This window comes from Leptopilina heterotoma, unplaced genomic scaffold, assembly GCF_015476425.1.
Source record: "Leptopilina heterotoma isolate Lh14 unplaced genomic scaffold, ASM1547642v1 Lhet_270, whole genome shotgun sequence".
Classification (NCBI taxonomy): domain Eukaryota; kingdom Metazoa; phylum Arthropoda; class Insecta; order Hymenoptera; family Figitidae; genus Leptopilina; species Leptopilina heterotoma.
In genome coordinates, this window is record NW_025110979.1 from 17,295 (window position 1) to 35,310 (window position 18,016).

At 23.6% G+C, this 18,016-nt stretch overlaps 1 protein-coding gene across 1 annotated transcript in view; it reads left to right on the forward strand.

The window, feature by feature from the left end:
- Positions 1–1,680: 1,680 nt before the first annotated feature.
- Positions 1,681–18,016, forward strand: part of LOC122503838 (G-protein coupled receptor dmsr-1-like) — a 37,682-nt gene continuing 21,346 nt past the window's right edge. Inside the window, exon 1 of the mRNA XM_043614568.1 lies at positions 1,681–4,427. Coding sequence (XP_043470503.1) covers positions 3,443–4,427 — 985 coding nt within the window. The 5' untranslated portion in view covers positions 1,681–3,442. The remainder of the gene's footprint in view (positions 4,428–18,016) is intronic.

Sequence of the window (18,016 nt, forward strand, 5' to 3'; positions counted from 1 at the left end):
AATTTTTTAAACAGTTCTTTGAATTTCAAATTTTCAAATACATTTGTTTACAATTCAATTTTACGAAATTTGAATTATTAGGAAATTCTTCAATTAAATATATATTAGAAAATTAAATAAATTATTGTTAGAAAATTCTACGAGAATTCAATTATTTAAATAAAAAAGTAAATTTATTGAATAATTGAATATTTCTCAAAATCAAATTCTTACATATAAACAATTTTGTAAAGGAATTTTTAAATAATAAATTGAATTTGACGATGAATTTTAATAAATTTTTAAGAATAATTACATTTTTTGAGAAATTTGATTAAAATTGTATTGAAAATAATTTAAATTCTGCGATGAGTTTTATTATTTCTTAAAGTAATTGAATTTCAAGAAAATTTTTTAGTTTATATGAAAATAATTAAATTCCCGTAAAAATTTTTATTATTTATGGAAATAATTGAATTATTGCGAAGATATTTATAAAAAAATTTTTTAAATAATTGAATTTCTGTGAAATGTTTACTGCTTATGAAACATAAAATTATGAACTACTTATGAAAAATTAAAATAGATATTTAAAATCATTGAATTGAGGAAAATGTTTGAAAATAACTAAAGTTTTACCAAGAATTTTATTAAAATTTTTGAAAATAATTGAATTTCCGAGAAGAATTTTATTATTTATAAAGATAATTGGAATTTTAACGAGTATTTAAAAAAATTTGTTAACAGAATTGAATTTTGTGCAATCATTTGTAACTTCTTCAAAATTCAATTTTTTCACTATTTTTAATTAATATTCTTCTATAAATCCATTATTTTTAATAATTTTTAAAAAATGTAACTAATTTTAGAATAATTTGAATTATTATAATTTTGCAAAAATCTATTTTTGTAAATTGTAAACGCAACTCTTTTAAAATTGAATTAATGTTGAAAGATTTAAATAAAATTATTCACTAAAAAATTTGTGAGTAATAATTTTTTTATAGTTCTTAAAGAATTAAGTTATTTAAAAAGAAATTATTGACAGAAATAGAAAAGATTGAAGGTTTTTTTTTATCAGAATTCGTGGTATTTTCATAGTTTATGAGGAAAGCAAAAAAGACTCAAAAATTCAGAATTTTCTTATGAATTCTAAAAATTTTATTTTCTCCTATACTTTTAATAAAAATCCCTGACTTTTTCCTGACCAATTCTACTTTCCCGGACTTTTCCCTGAATTTCCTGACCTGTGGCAACCCTGCACATGCAATTTTTGCAAGCTGCTACAATCAAATGTCCTACCCAATAGAAATATTGCAAAACTTGCACGTACTATCATAACGGACATGCTTTAATTAAATTAACAAATGAATCTATTACTATACGGATTTTAGAAGCTTCAGCCAGAAGTTTACTTCTAATATTGCAGATGATGTACGTGAATATGAAAGGTGAGCATGTTTCAAGCTCATTCGTGTGTTGATTTCTTAATTGATTGGTGAGAGGCATGCGGGTAAGAGATGTATATGAAAAAACAGCGAGTCATTCGCCTGATTAAAACCGTAAAGAGTGTCTATCAGTGAAACACAACTATTTCGTATAGAGAAGTGCAGGTGAGCGTGCTTTTGCTTGGGAAAGTAGAAAAAAAAAAAAAAGTCAGACGAGGAGGGATAACTTGAGAACAAAACAGTGTATACCGCGTTGTGTATAAGGGAGAGAAAGAGATATCACACAAGGGTGGATGATGAGTGACACAATCCGAACAACGCAGGCGCGTCTAGAGAGAACTCCAGAGGCACGAGTCTCATGCTTGCGTAGCGACGCTCTTTTACTTTCCCATCATTCGACTCTCGCACGCGCGATCGCGATAATCTAATACCGTTTTCAAGCACCTCGTGTATCGCATTAATAAATTATTCACCAATTACAATTATCATAAACACAAATTAAGTGCTCTCTCATTTCGTACATCTGCCCCCTAATTTCTAATCACTTTTCAAAAAAGATTTTATCACCAAAAACAAAATTACAACCCTTTTTACCTTTTGTAAAAATAAATTTTATTCTGAAAAATTATCAACAAAACTTATCATCAGCATTTTCAAAACAGTTCAAAAGAATCGTTTCCAAAAATAGTTGTACTCAAAGGAATCATTTCCAAAACAAATAGAAATAATTATCAAAACAGGAACTGTTATTCTGCCTCTGCTTCTAAATTCATCGCATTTCTTAAAAATGATTTTCAAAAGCATCGTTTTCAAAAGAATTGGTTAATAAAACAGTGAAATGAAAATTAAGTGATAAATTAAAATACTACCCCTACGATCTTTCGGAATGTGATACTAAATGTGAATATGCGATAGGAAACTTTTCGATGGATACGAAGATTTTTGAAGGCAGTTTTTGTATTAGTTCACCCCCAATAGTGAAAATTGCTGCAGCACAAGTAGGTGGTTCTGAAACACAAGTGGTCCTCAAGTTCAGAGAAGCAACAGTCGTTAAAGGAAACGAGTGTAGGAGCCTCAAAAGAAGCGGAACCCCTCATTCAGTATTCATAGACTTTTAAATTGTCCAAGGTAGCAGTTAATCATAATGTGACAAGTTCCGGAATTCGTTCAAAGTCTGATTTTTTTACAACAGCTACAAAATTTTTAATACTTGATACGTACTGGTAAATTAGTTCTTAAAAGATCCACAAAAAATTGAACATCTAAAAGAACTGAACATAAAAAATAATAGAACATTTAACAAAATGGAACATCCAAAGGAATCGTAAATCCAAAGCAATTGAATGTCCAAAAGAATTGAACATCTGAAAGAACTGAACATAAAAAATAATTGAACCTTCAAAAGAATGGAACATCCAAAGGAATTGTAAATCGAAAGCAAATGAATGTCGAAAAGAATTGAACATCCAAAGCAATTGAGTATCAAACAGAATTGAACACCCAAAGCAATTGAGTATCCAAAAGAATCGAACACCCAAAGCAATTGAACAACCAAAACAATTGAATATAAAAAAAAATGAGTACATCCAAATTGTGAAAAATATCAACGGAATGTAGAATGTGCACAAGGGTGAATCAAAATTGGTGGTATTGTGCTTTAGGTAACGTTTTGTTATTAATAGTAATGGGATGTGGATGATATTACAGATCATGTGTTAGATAATCAAATGCTACTCCATGCACATGATGGCACGAAACATTTAGATGATATGCCAATTGCAATAACAAAATTTATTGCGTTATATAATAACCGAAATGGAATTAATACTGCAATTGTATTATGGATACTGTGCAGTTGACACAAAGAATTCCTCCTAACGGCCTACACTGACAAATGGTGATTTGACAATGTCATCAGCAACGAACAATCATACAACACTTCTCAAAATGACTAATCTTTGATTAGACCTCATTAGCAAATTTCAAAGTGCTACGTAAGAAGAAAAAGCCTAAAAATGAATTCAACATTCGAGTCACAATGTGTCGGTTGGTTGGACACCTTCCACACGAAATATATTGCAATTCATGGCTGGGCAAGTTTTCTCGTTTGTGTATTCGGCTCAATAGCAAACGGCCTAAATATCGCGGTTCTAACCCGAAAGGAAATGTGTTCCGCAACAAATGCCATACTCACCGGTTTGGCTGTTGCTGATTTATTAGTAATGTTGGAGTACATCCCTTATGCGATACATTCGTATCTTTATTTTCGACCACCAAAAAGCACCTTCACCTATGGATGGACAGTGTTTGTTCTCTTTCATGCCCTATTCGCCCAAGTCTTCCACACAATTTCCATTTGGTTAACAGTCACATTAGCTGTTTGGCGCTACATTGCAGTGGCGCATCCACAAAAAAATCGAGAATGGTGCAGCTATCATCGAAGTATTGTCGCCATAGTGAGTGCCTATCTGATATGTCCCCTAATTTGTGTCCCACTTTATGTGACAACAAGCATTCAAGAAAGAAGACAATTGTTCGATTCCGATGGACAATATGTTAATAATTCTTTATACAACGAGACAACACTTCCCGATGGTGTCACGAATGGAACAATTTTTGTCGTCTCACTTAGCGATACAGCAAAGGTTTTAAATTTCTGGATGTATAGTGTCGTTATAAAATTAATACCATGTCTAGCATTGACTATATTGAGTCTCAGGTTGATACTCGCTTTAATGGAGGCGAAAAAAAGAAGGAAAAAACTTGCCGAGGCAACAATGGTTAAAAGTGAAGAGGTGTCGGCTGAATTTTGCAATAGTAAAAAGAAAAAACGAAAATCTTCGAGACTGATGGACAAGGAGAAACAGACTGATAGAACAACAAAAATGCTATTGGCCATATTACTCCTCTTTTTACTCACCGAATTCCCTCAAGGTGTTCTAGGACTACTTAGCGTTATTCTCGGGCCAAAGTTCTTTAAAAAATGCTACATAAATCTTGGTAAGTGACACAATTTTGTTACATGTACTTTTTCAAAAATCAAATCATTACAGAAAGGGATCATTATATTTTCTAAAAATCATTTTCATTTTTTTCAATATCAAGAAGGATCATAATTTCCTTGTTAGGGTGAGCGACCTAGGAAAACAGAGGGTGGAGTCCAAAATGGAATTATAATGGGATTCGGAAATGTCTTCTTTGTCTGATACTTTATTACTAATGGCCTTATCTGATTTCCAAACACATTTCTTTTTTACCATGATATTGAATGACTCTTTGTTTATTATTTACACATGTAACTCTTTACTTTTCATTTCATTCGTACCTTTCAAGTCATTTCATTGTCATTTTATTCCCACTTATATTATTTATTATTACTTCTCGAGTGTTTTTAAAACATTTTTATTTTGCCTGCTTACCTTAATTGTGAGGTTTGCATACAAAGGGTTCAACTATTACAATAGAGAGAAAGAGATAATAAATTAAAGAAGGCATCTGTTCTACTTAATTTTAGAATAATTACTCAACAGAAACTTTATTTTGTAACGCACCCCAAGCGATAATAATATGAATAATAAACAAATGCTCTAAGGGATTATTCCAGAGGTTAACAATGAAACTATTCCTATTTTCAGGTGACTAACGACGGAAAATTAAAGCTGAGAGATTCAAAGAAACTTTCAGCATACCAGCTCTAATTTCTCCTGTATAGATTAAAATTTCACACAAACCTAATTAAATTAAAGCTTTTAATAATTTTGCAAAAAAAAAAAAATTGTTAGTACTCAAAATATTAACTAATTAAATACAATATTTGTCCCATAAATTTCCACAGTCTCTCTAGAGGGTTGGTTGTTTTCTTAATTCAAGACATGCAAATTGTCCTAAAATAAACTTTGCGATGTGATAAATTCTGAGACATTATCATATGCTTTTAAAATGGGGGGGAAAAAAAGAAAGAGAGATTAAAACGATATATTATATCAAATATAATTTTTTTTTCTCACGAAATTTACTATAGCGAAAATATTCACTCGTCTTTCGCTAATGAAGATTGATGTAATTCCAGAATTCAGGATTAAACTGAAACGAATAAAATTCATTTTATCAGCGAGAGCACTCACCCTTTTGAATTCTCTTATCAACCGAGTGGATCATTTCATTTTATTCACTTTGAAAATAAAAAAAAAAAATTAATTCTGAATTTAATTACTCTATTATCAGTAATTTTGTATTCATTATCTTCTTCATTAGTTTGCTACTTCATTTAATATTCATCAGTATGCTCGAATCAATAGTCACAATTTATTATATCAAAATTATTAATATTTCATAATAAAAAGAAAATCATTTAATTCTTCACTATCGTTTTAATTTAAAGAGAAATTTTAAACAATTGAAAAATAATGCACGAACTATTTTCAAATAATGACAATGAAATATTGTTTATTATTGATTTTCTTTCCTATTATGCAATTTCCGCTCTAAACTTTCATTCTATATATTATTTTATCGAGAGTTCCAAGCTTTTGTCGCACAATAAAGAAATTTCAAATGTTATTATTTCAAGTTTAAAAAAATATAATTTGGTTTTTTTTTCGCTTCATTCTTTTACAGTTGAATATCGTTTATATTTTTTTCTTTAATGACAAATATTTATCTACTCGGGCTTAAATAAGAGCGACGAGATTGCAGCCTTAGAGCAAATTTTCTTATGATTTATTACAGTCAAAGCAATTTTCGTACAGAGATCAGTTTTCCTCTAGTTCCTTGCAATTAAAAATTTAATATACTAAATCAATGCATGTAAAATTAAATTTTAATCAGATACTTTTGAAAAAAAGTATGTTTTTCCCTTTTTTACAACTATGTACTTGAGTTTTTTAAGCATTCCTTTTTTAAATAGAAATAATAATTTGAAGTATTCGAACTTAATTTATTTTACAAATTTTAATAAAAGTCCTTAAAAGACTCAATTATATATTCAATATAATTTTACGAAATTATAAAGAATGGCGAAAAAGAAAAATTAAGTTTTCATTAAATCAACTAAAATAAACATAAAATCTTTAAATTTTTTTATTTTGAAAACCATGGTCAAGCAAAATATGGGGAACCATAGGAAGAAAAACAATAATGTTTTTTATTATTTTAAACTATGGGCAAAGTAGGTAGCGAAATATGGGAAAAAACCAAAGCTATTTTTTATATTTTCAAATCATGGGCAAAGTATGTCAAACCGAGAAAAGAAAAAAACTATTTAATTTTTTTTTTCAAACCACAGGTAAATCTATAGTTTAAAAATATGAAAAAAACCTTTTTTTCCCAAGGGGCGCCATACTTCGCCCATGATTTGAAAATAAAAAAAAATAGTTTTTCTTCTTTCCATGGTTTGCCATATTTTGCCCACAGTTCAAAATTTTGACAGTAAACTTCAAAAATACAAAAAAAAATTTTTTCTTCTCCCCTTTCTTTGCCATACTTTGCATGGTTCAAAAATAGAAAAAAATTCAATAAATAAAAAAATGCAGACTTCCCACTCGATAATTCATTTTAAAAAAAGTAGCAAAAAGTAGCTTTCGAACTAAAAACGAATTTTATTATTCATGACAGAATTTAAATATTTATAAAAATAATTTCATTATTGCGGAGAATTTTATAAAAATTTTTAAACAATTGATTTCTTTCGACTAATTTTATGCAAATTCTAATTTAAATAATTGAATTTCTAAGAAATATACATATATATTATTTATTAAAAGATTGAATTCTTACGAAGATTTTTACAAAATTTTTTTTAAATAATTGAATTCTGTTTGAAAATTATATGAAAATAGTATAGATATTGAAGATCATTGAATTGCGAAATTTTTTTAAAAATAATTAACCTTCCATTAGGTTAAATTTTTTTATTTTACTTATAGATTTTATTAGAATTTTTTAAAATAATTGAATTTCCAAGAAGAAATTTTTGAGTAATTCTTTTTAAATTTGTATTACAAATAATTGAAATCCTGCAATAAATTTGATTATTTATGAAAATAATTTAATTTTGCAAAGAATTTTATTAAAATGCCCCAAAATAATTGAATTTTCGGGAATATTGATGTTGTTATTTATTGGGATAATTGGATTCTTTTGAACAAGTATTTATGTAAATAATTGAATTCTTGGGAAAAATTTTAATATTTATGAAAATAATTGAATTCTTGGGAAAAATTTTATTATTTATGAAAATAATTGAATTTTATTAAAATGTTTAAAAAGAATTGGATTTTCTGTGAAAAATGTTGTTATTTTTGAAAATAATTGAATTCATCATAAGAATTTTATAAACATTCTTTTAAATAATTAATTTTTTTGAAATATAATAAATATTATAAAGATTGTATTTTATAATTGAATTCCTCTAGAAAATTTTAGATGTGAAAATATTTGAATTTTTCGATTAATTAATTTAAAATAGTATTAAAAATAATTGGAATTCTTCGATGAGTTTTATTATTTATGAAAATAATTGAATTCTTTTTTTCATGAAAAATGTTATTATTAGTGAAAGTAATTGAATTAAGGAGCAAATTTTCAATTTCAATTTTCAATTTTCAATTTTTTGACATAACCAAGATGACTTATAATTTTTATGTTTTTTATTAAAACAAATTATCAAAACCTGTAAATCACTTAATTATGATAATGTTTAATTAAAAACAGAACGTCTTAAATATAAAAACATTGTTATAAAAATAAATTAATACAAATTTTTTAATTTAAAATTAACTGCAGTGGTTATGTGAAAAAAGTCATTTGTTTCATTTTCTCGATATAAGAAAATATGGATTTATCAAGTTTTGAAAACTTGCTCCTCAATTATTGTGAAGAATTGTATATAAATTTCGTTAAATAATTGATTTTTTCGAAATTTTTTTGAAAATGCTATTCTAAATTAATAGAATTTCTGTGGAAATTTTATTATTTATGAACATAATTGGATTCCGGATGAGTTTTATTAATTCTTTTTTAACTAATTGATTTCTTTTGCGAAATTTTATGAAAATACTAGACATTAAAAATAATTGAAATTCGAAAATTTTTTGAAAATAATTGAATTGTTTTAAAGAATTTGATTATAATTTTTGAGAATAGTTTTTTGATTTCTAATATTAGTGAATTTAATGTACTGGAAAAAAAACAGAAATAGTATCTTTTAGTGGCTGAAATCTAAAATAAGTTCCCAAATAGTAGCATAACGTAAAAAAGTAGTAAATAGTAGGTTTTAGAAATTGAGTGCGAAGCCTGAAAATGTTAAAACTATCGGTATTATAAAATTTTTCATAATATTTACGAGTGTCAAGAAAATATTATTACTTTATATTATTATTATTAAAACATTATTATTATTTAATATTATTTATAATAATATTATTATTATTATATTTTTTTAATAAAAATATTATTTTGTCATAAAAATGTTTCAAAATATAATAGAAATGAAAAAAATCCTTAATAATTCTTTAAAAGTAAATTTTTGACAATTATACAAATATCCAGAGAAATATAAAGCAAATACACAGAACAATTGAAAAAAGTTGTTTAATTTTGCAGTTGTTTAATATTAAAAATTCTTTTTATCATGAATTTTCTGCAATATGAAGAAGATATGTTTTACAGATAGAAAAGAGAGGAATATAAAGTGAGTCTATAGACAAAAGTCAAAAATCCCTCTTTGGTTTCGACATTACGAAATGAAACTACATGTTCAACAAGAGAGAGAGAGAGAGCTATTCCTTTGATGAGTAAAATAGACAAAAAGATTTTTGATCCGTACTGAGCTTCCGATCTGTGGCATGATTTTTGTCAAGTATCATATACAAGAGAGTTGAGCACGTTTCTTACTTCTCTTTCGTTTGAATTGCCAACAGAAAGAGGAGTTTTACGTGCCGACAAAGCACTTTATCTTCGATGAGATGGATCTGTCTGCAAAGAAATGCGCGTTCAACGCTTCACTCTCTCTCTATCTTTAGGTATCTAGGACTTTACAGGAAATTCACAAGTTTCTATAGATATATATGAAATCGATTTTACATGAAACAAATAGTTTATTAAACTCCAGCAGAGGAAAACAGAGTCGCCAATTTTCTTAAAAACAAAAAAATCTTCTCGAATTAACAAAAATTATCTTCAACAAGGAAAAAAGTATCATTACACAGTAAACCATAAGGGGTATTAAAAAGCTTTGTAGATTATTTTAATCCATTTTGGTGTTAAAATAATACTCTCTACAATTTTCTGTGCTTGGAACGCAGCTAAAAGTTTAACTATATTTGTAAAACTTTCTGTTATTGCAGTTAAAACTTTCGTTATTCTAGAGAAACTTATTGCTGGTTCAGGTGGAGGTTTTTTTCGTGTATAGTATAATAATTGCTATTACTACAAATTTTATTTTTACAAAACTAAAAATCAAATTTTTAATTTGTAACTTTGTTCAATACAGTCGAGAAGTTTATTAATTATTACGTCCTAATTAATTAATTAATTACTTTTGGGCGTTTATTTATTATTATGTGCAAATTAATTAATTTTTGATCGTTTATTCTAAAAGTAAAATTTTTCTTCCAACGATTTCACTAATACGGTTGGAATACATTCAAATACAAAGTAAATAGTTATTGAATATTGTATTAAAATTAAAGGAATTAAAATTACTTGATTTAAATTATATTACTAACCATGGCTACAAATTATCATTTACAGCTACAAATATTTATACTCTAGGATAAAGAACAAATATTTGCAAGCATTGTTTCTGATTAATTTCAGTTCTCATTTGCATTTATGTACTCAACCATACACAAATTAGTACACGTTCACAAATTGGGACATTTATCGCTCGTTTTACATGGGAAATAAAACTTATGTAACTTTTACTACATTTATAGTAAAATCTAAATTATAAATAATTTCTTTGCATTTTCGTCAAAATTTTACTATTATCGTAAAAAAAAACTCTGATACGTTCAAAGTAAATTTTAGTAATTTTTTTTTAAATTTACTGATCGAGAAATAGTATAAAATTTACTGCTAAAATAGTAAACAAAAAATTCATGTTGTAATCACCAAACTATCAGGAATTTCTGCGCATTTCGATAATTTTTCTATTTTTGGTCCAATCATTAAAGAAAAGCCTATTAAATTTTAATGAAAACCTATTTTTCTATTTTTGGTCCAATTTTGAAAAAAGCCTATTAAATTTTAATTAGAGTCTATTTTTCTCAACAATATAACCTCATGCCAACAAATTTTTCAATACAATTTAGAGAAAAAATAAAGAAAAAAAAATAGTATCCGATATTGCCATTCTATATACGATCTGCATCTCCGGATATTATTTTATATTGAAAAATATTAAACTTCAGCCTGTCAAAAACATAGACAAGATTTTCAAAAAAAAATTCCCTTCACTCTTAAAATCAAATGCGGAAAATTGCAAAAAGAATATTATTCTCTATCAACAAAGTAGAATTAGATAACGATTATCTTAAATTTCAAAAAATAACTTCAATTATAATAATAATAATAATAATAATAATAATAATAATAATAATAATAATAATAATAATAATAATAATAATAATAATAATAATAATAATAATAATAACAGACTTCGTATCAACATTTTTGAAAATAATTTAATTTTTACGAAGAATTACATTAAAATTGTTTATAATAAATAAATTCATTCAAGAAATGTAATTGAAATTCAATAAATTGAATTTCTGCAATTATTTGTAATTTCTCCAAAATTGGATTTTTTTTAGTGTTTTCAACAAAAATTTAAATTAGAAAATTTTTAAATTCTATTATTTTTAAAATTTGCTAATTTTATTTTTAAAAAAGGCAGTAAGAAGTTAGTGATTAAATATTTATTTAAAAATGAAGTTTTTGATGTTTTCGAATAATTTAAAAATTAAATAAATTCGTCAAAGTTTTGTCTGGAAATCAGAGAATTATTTTTAGATTCATTTTTAGCATATAATAAGAATCATAATGAAGTATTTTAAAATTCGAAGTTTGTTAGTTTATAGACTTTAGTGTTGAAAAGTCCTTTCGATGATAACTAAACTAAAGCAAATTCTATAGTCAGTAATAATATACATCACCGCAATTTGGGTGATGACCTTAATGTTCATTTTAAGCGATTAGGAGAAGAATAGGTATACAATATATACACTTTGTTCCAGTTACGATTCTCAGGGATAAGATGAAGTTTATTTTAACTTATCAACTTTTCTAAGACTTTGATTATTTTGGAAATAGGTTTATTCTCCCTATCTCTCTCTCTCCATAGTTCTTGAATTATACTTCTTATATATCAATTAATATTCTTATTAAGGAATAAAAAACTTTTTGCTCCTCAATAAAGCAAAGATCGTCGATATAATCTAATAACTGAATTTCTAATATCTGCTCAAGTTTAATTGGTAACTTGGAACCAAAAACAATCCGAGGGTCTTTTCGAAATAATTGGAACATCAGATGAAAGTTTTTGAATTAAATCGTGAACTAAATTAAAGATATCGGGATTATTATATTTTGAAGATGAATTTGGAATACTTAAACAAAAAAAGGGTAAAATTTGGAATAAATGTACTTACAAATTCTATTTTGAAAATACAAATAGAATTTTTATAAATTTGAATAAAAATGTTAATAATATATATTTGATTTTTTTTTAAAAGAAAAGAAATAATTATTAATCGATAATATTGTCAAATTCAATTGTACAAATGGAGCTTTTGTTCACGTTGGTCATTTACTGTTTAATCAAATAGAAATGTAAATTTTGCTAAATAATACCGTCATTGTTCCAATTACTGTTCATCTACTTTTTCGAGCATGTTAATTTTCATGATAAAACTTGATGGGGAGAAACAGAATTTTCGCTAAAATGTGTTTACTTCAACAAATCATTTCAATAAATGATAATAATAATAACAATAATAATAATAATAATAATAATAATAATAATAATAATAATAATAATAATAATAATAATAATAATAATAATAATAATAATAATAATAATAATAATAATAAAATATGGTTCACTTTTAATTTACTTTGACGCACTCGAAATTTACAAATTGAATAACAATAAAAAGATCAACAGCAATAATTAACTTCTGTTTTCTACTATATTTGTTGAAATTATTTTTGAAAATTTTTTTTTATTGATAAATTATTATTATTACAGGCCTTGTACTCATCTGCTAAAACCTACTATGTACTATTTTTTTACAATTTGCTACTATTTAGATACTTTTTTTTATTTGTTACACTAAAAGCTACTTTTTTCCATGTTTGAGAATTTATACTACTTTAAATTTGTTAATAGTTGAAATAAAAAAATTATTTTAAAAAACTTTAATAAATTTAATGGAAACAATTAAAAAAATTTGAATAACAAATTTCTTAGAAGAATTGAATAATTTAAAAATAATGTTTATAAAATTCTTCGTAAACATTCAATTACTTTAATAAATAAAGAAATTTTCACAGGAATTCAATTATTTAAAACAGAATTTTCCTAATATTTTTCGAAAAAAATCAATTATTTAAATAGATTTTTATAAAATCCTCTCGACAAACATTCAATTATTTTCATAAATAAAAAAATTTTCACAGTAATTCAATTATTTGTAACAGAATTTTCTTAATATTTTTCGAAAAAAAAAACAATTATTCAAATGGATAATAAAATTCTTCTCCAAAATTAAATTATTTTCAAAAATTTTAATAAAATTCTTGGCAAAATTTCAATTATTTTAAAAAATTTTCCACTATTCAATGATTTTTCACTGTCTAATATTTGAATAAAATTTTCCAAAAGAATTCAATTATTTAAAAAAATTTTAATAATTTTTTTCATAGAATATAAATTTCACGCAGGAATTCAATTATTTACAAATTTTTTATAAATTTCTTTTAAATAATTCAATTATTTGTTATAAATAATAAAATTCATCGCAGGATTTCAATTATTTTTAAAAATTTTAATAATAATAATCGTTACAAGAATTCAATTACTTTTATTAATTTTAAAACTCATCACAAGATTTCAATTATTTTTAATACAATTTTAAATGAATTTCGCAAAAAATGCAAATGATTTCAAATGATTTTGATATAATTTGTTTATTATTAAAATATATTCATTATGTTTAATTTCATTTTTAAATATATTTTCTTAAAAGAATTTAATTATCTTCCAAAATTTTAATCAAAATCCTTCGGAAAAATTAAATTATTTTCACGGATAATAAAATTATTCGCAGGAATTCAATTATTTTCAGAAATTTTTATAAAATTCTTCGCAAGAATTCAATTATTAAAAATAAAAATTAATAAACTTCCCAAAAATTCAATTATTTTTAAAAATAATAAAATTTTTCACAGGAATACAAATATTTTTTAAAAATTTTAATAAAATTTTTTGCAAAAATATTAAAATTTTTGAAAATAATTTAATTCTTTGAAGAAATTTATTTAAAAACGTACCCATTGAAAATATTACTTAAATTCTAATAAATAAATTGTAGCAAATGTTTTTAAAATAATTGAACTTCTTTGATGAATTTTAATCAAATTTTTAAGATTAATTACATTTTTCGAGAAATTAAATTAAAATTATATTAAAAGTAATTGAAAATCTGCGATGAGTTTTATTATTTATGAAAATAACTGAATTCCAAAAAAGAATTTTATTATTTATGAAAATAATTTGTAAATAATTGAATGTTTGCGTAGAATTTTATTAAATTTTTTTAAATAATTGAATTTTTTTGTGAAATTTTATTAACACTAGTAGATATTAAAAATCATTGAATTGAGGAATTTTTTTTGAAAATAATTGAAATTTGGCCAAGAATTTTATTAAAACTTTTTTTAAATAATTCAATTTCTAAGAAAAATTTTACTATACTTTTGAAAATAACTGAATTTCTGCAATCATTTGTAAATGCTTTAAAATTTAAAATTCTTTTAGTGTTTTTAACTAAAATTCTTCTGTAAATTTTCCAGGATTTCGATCAAAATTCCCTGATTTTTTAGATTTTTTCAAGGTTTTTAAAATTTCCTGACATTTCCAGATTTCCAGGTTGCGTGGCAAAATTCAGAATTTTCTTTTCTGGATCAAAATAAAAAGTCATTTATCAAAATTGGTTCAATTTTTTGACAATTTGACAAAAGTTTTTTTTAATGGTGATCGAAAAGTTAAAAAAAAAAAATTGTTGGAATAAAAGTCTCATTATTATTCTTTCTTATTTGAGCAGTGACCTAAAATGATGGATATTACACTTGAAGAAACGATATTATCCTCAAAAGAGCGATTTCTAGATTTTTCTCTTTTTCTTGGACTCAAATCAACAATATCACTATCTCTTTTTCTCAATTCAACGAATGCTTGAAAACCTTTAGGAAACGCACTCCAGCGATTCTTACAAATCGCTCCCTTTTCACAGTGTAAGTGTATGTACGTAGGTATTTCCAATACATGTCTGTAAAATCCTATAAAAATTGTAACGTCGCCCTATTGGCCACTTCATCACCCAAGGAACATAGAACTCTCTTTCTATATTATTCCGCAAAAGAATAAAAAGCTTCATTTATACTTTCAACTCTTTCCCACATTATTCCCCCATAGCTTATTATAATGAAACATTAATTTTATCAAAATTTTATCTCTAAGTGTTTGAATATCCGATAAAAAATTTTTCACCAGAATTATCAGAATTGGGAATATTTTTTTCAAATTACAGAACTCGGACTGAGTTTGGAAATGAAAAATTGTATTAAAAGTATTCTAAAATTTTCGTCATTTAGTTGCAAATAGTCGCAAATTATTTAATTACCGATAAAATGAGTATTAGTTTAGATGATAAAACATTATAAAAGTTGCTCAGAACACAAGTTTTTCTTGACAAAATAAAAAAATTATAAATTTATATTTACTCAAACACAACTTTATTTTAAATCCTGTTGTATAAAAAATAAAAGTTTAAACTGCATTTCAATATTTTTTTATCTAAATAAGTTTTTATATAATGTAAAACAAAAATAAAATAAAATTCACGTCTTTATTTCAGTAAATAACTCTATTAAATTCATTAAATTCTTTTTAAATACAGGCCTTAGATATTATGACTTTTCCGACTTTTTTCGACTATTTTCAAACAATGCAACTTTTATCGACTTATATTAAAAAATTACGACTTTCGACTTTTTTTACAAATTTTGCAACAAAATACCAAATTTTTAGAATAAACTGCAACTTATTTCGATTTTTATTATAGTGTGAAAAGTATTCAAATCTTTGAAAAGTTATTTTTGAATAATTTTTATAATTGATTTTTCGAAATATATATATATATATATATATATACAATTAAAAAGTTTTTAAATAATTGAAATTTTGCAAAATTAAATTGAAAATAATTGAATTTTTTTCAAGTATTTTATTATAAATTTTGAAAATCAACTTTTGAAGAATTTCAATTAGCAAAATTTTAAAAATAATATTAATAATATTATTCACAAAAATTTTAATGAAAAATCTTGAAATGCAAATTTAATAAAAATGAAAATTAATGAAAATTAGTTTCTAAAAATTATATTAAAATATTTTTGAAAAAAGTAATTCTCAGAATTTTTTCATTCTAATTTTTAAAATTCAATTATTTTTTCAATATCTTCGATTACATATTTCCGAAAATTCAAATACATATACAAAAAATAATAACATTAGAATTTTTTAGAATTATTTTTAACATTTTGAAGAAAATAATATTATTCAAAATTTTCAATTAAAATTCTTCAAAAAATTAATTAGTTTTTTTTTAATTTATACAAAACTTCGTATTATAAATTCAATTATTTTCAAAAAATTATATTACAATATTTATAAAAAACTAATTCTTCAAAATTTTTTATCGTTATTCCTAAAAATTTAAATATTTTGATTAAATAATAAAAATCTTTGCAGAAATTTAATTATTTTGAAAAATCTTATTAAAATTCTTGGCAAGTATTCAATTATTTTCATAAATATCAAATTTTTTACAGAAATGCAAATATTTTTTAAAAAGTTTTGGTAAAAGTTTTGCGTAGGAATTAAATTATTTTTAATACACTTTTAAAAAAATTTCTGGATAAGATTCAATTATTTTAAAAATTTTAAGGAAATTCTTCGAAACAATTCAATTATTCTTAAGAATTTTGATACAATTCTTTATAAGAATTATATGATTCTCAATACAATTTGAATTGAATTCCATGAAAGAATTTAAATTTTTTTTAAATAATTGAAATTTTGCAATGAATTTTATTATTTGGAAAAATAAATGAATTTTTTGTAAGACTTATTATAAAAATGTTTTTTAATAATTGAATTGTGGTGAAAAAAATTATACTATTTGTCAATATAATTGAATTTTTGCAAAGAATTTTATATTTCTTAAAATTTTACATAATTTATGATAACAATTATTAAAGTCTTTCAAGAAATTTAATTAAAACTGCATTCAAAATAATTGAATTTTTATAAAAAAATTTATTTAAACTTTTAAAAGCAATTGAAATTTTTAGAGACGATTTATTAAAATTGTATTCAGAATAATTACATTTTTGCGAAGAATTTTATTATTTATGCAAATAATTGAATTAATTTTCATTAGATTCAATTATTTAAATACAAAAAATAAATAATTTCTTGAATAATTTAAAGTTTCTTAAAATTGAATTCTCATACAGAATTTTTTAAAGAAATTTTTAAATAATTAAATATTCTTTTGACGAATTTTAATAAATTTTTAAAGAATAATTACATCTGTCGAGAAATTCGATTAAAATTGTATTAAAAATAATTGAAATTCTGCATTGAGTTTTATTATTTATGAAAATAATAAAATTCTTGTAAAAAATTGTATTATTTATAAAAATGATTGAATTATTGCGAATAATTATATTATTTATGAAAATAATTAAATCCCTGAAAGGAATTTTTAAATTTATGAAAATAATTAAATTACTGCGAAGAATTTAATGACAAATTTTGAAACATTTGATTTTTTCGAAAAATTTTATGTAAATTCTATTTTAATTAATTGAATTCCTGTGAAATTTGTATTTTTTTGGAAAATAGTTGAATTACTTTTGAAAATAATTGAATTCTTGTGTTTTTTTTTAAATAATTGAATTAAACTTTTTCGACATCGCAAATAGACTTATTATTTATTTCTTATTCAATATATTTCTATAATAATTTTTTCACTGTAAAAAATAATTTATTTTCTAAAATGTACTAACTAAACTTTTTTCTTTGCAAGACATCAAAAGCTATTATAAAATTATTAAAAAAATAAGTCTTAAACAAAAGTATTATGTTAACATCTAAGTAAGGTATCTAAATAAAGTTGAATATGCAATGATTTGTTAAAATTAGCATTCTTTTTTTTTATTCTGTAATAAACATTCTTTGATGTTCTTGGACAGAACAAGTTTATTCCTTTAGATTAGAAAAGTTTTTGTTTTGAAGA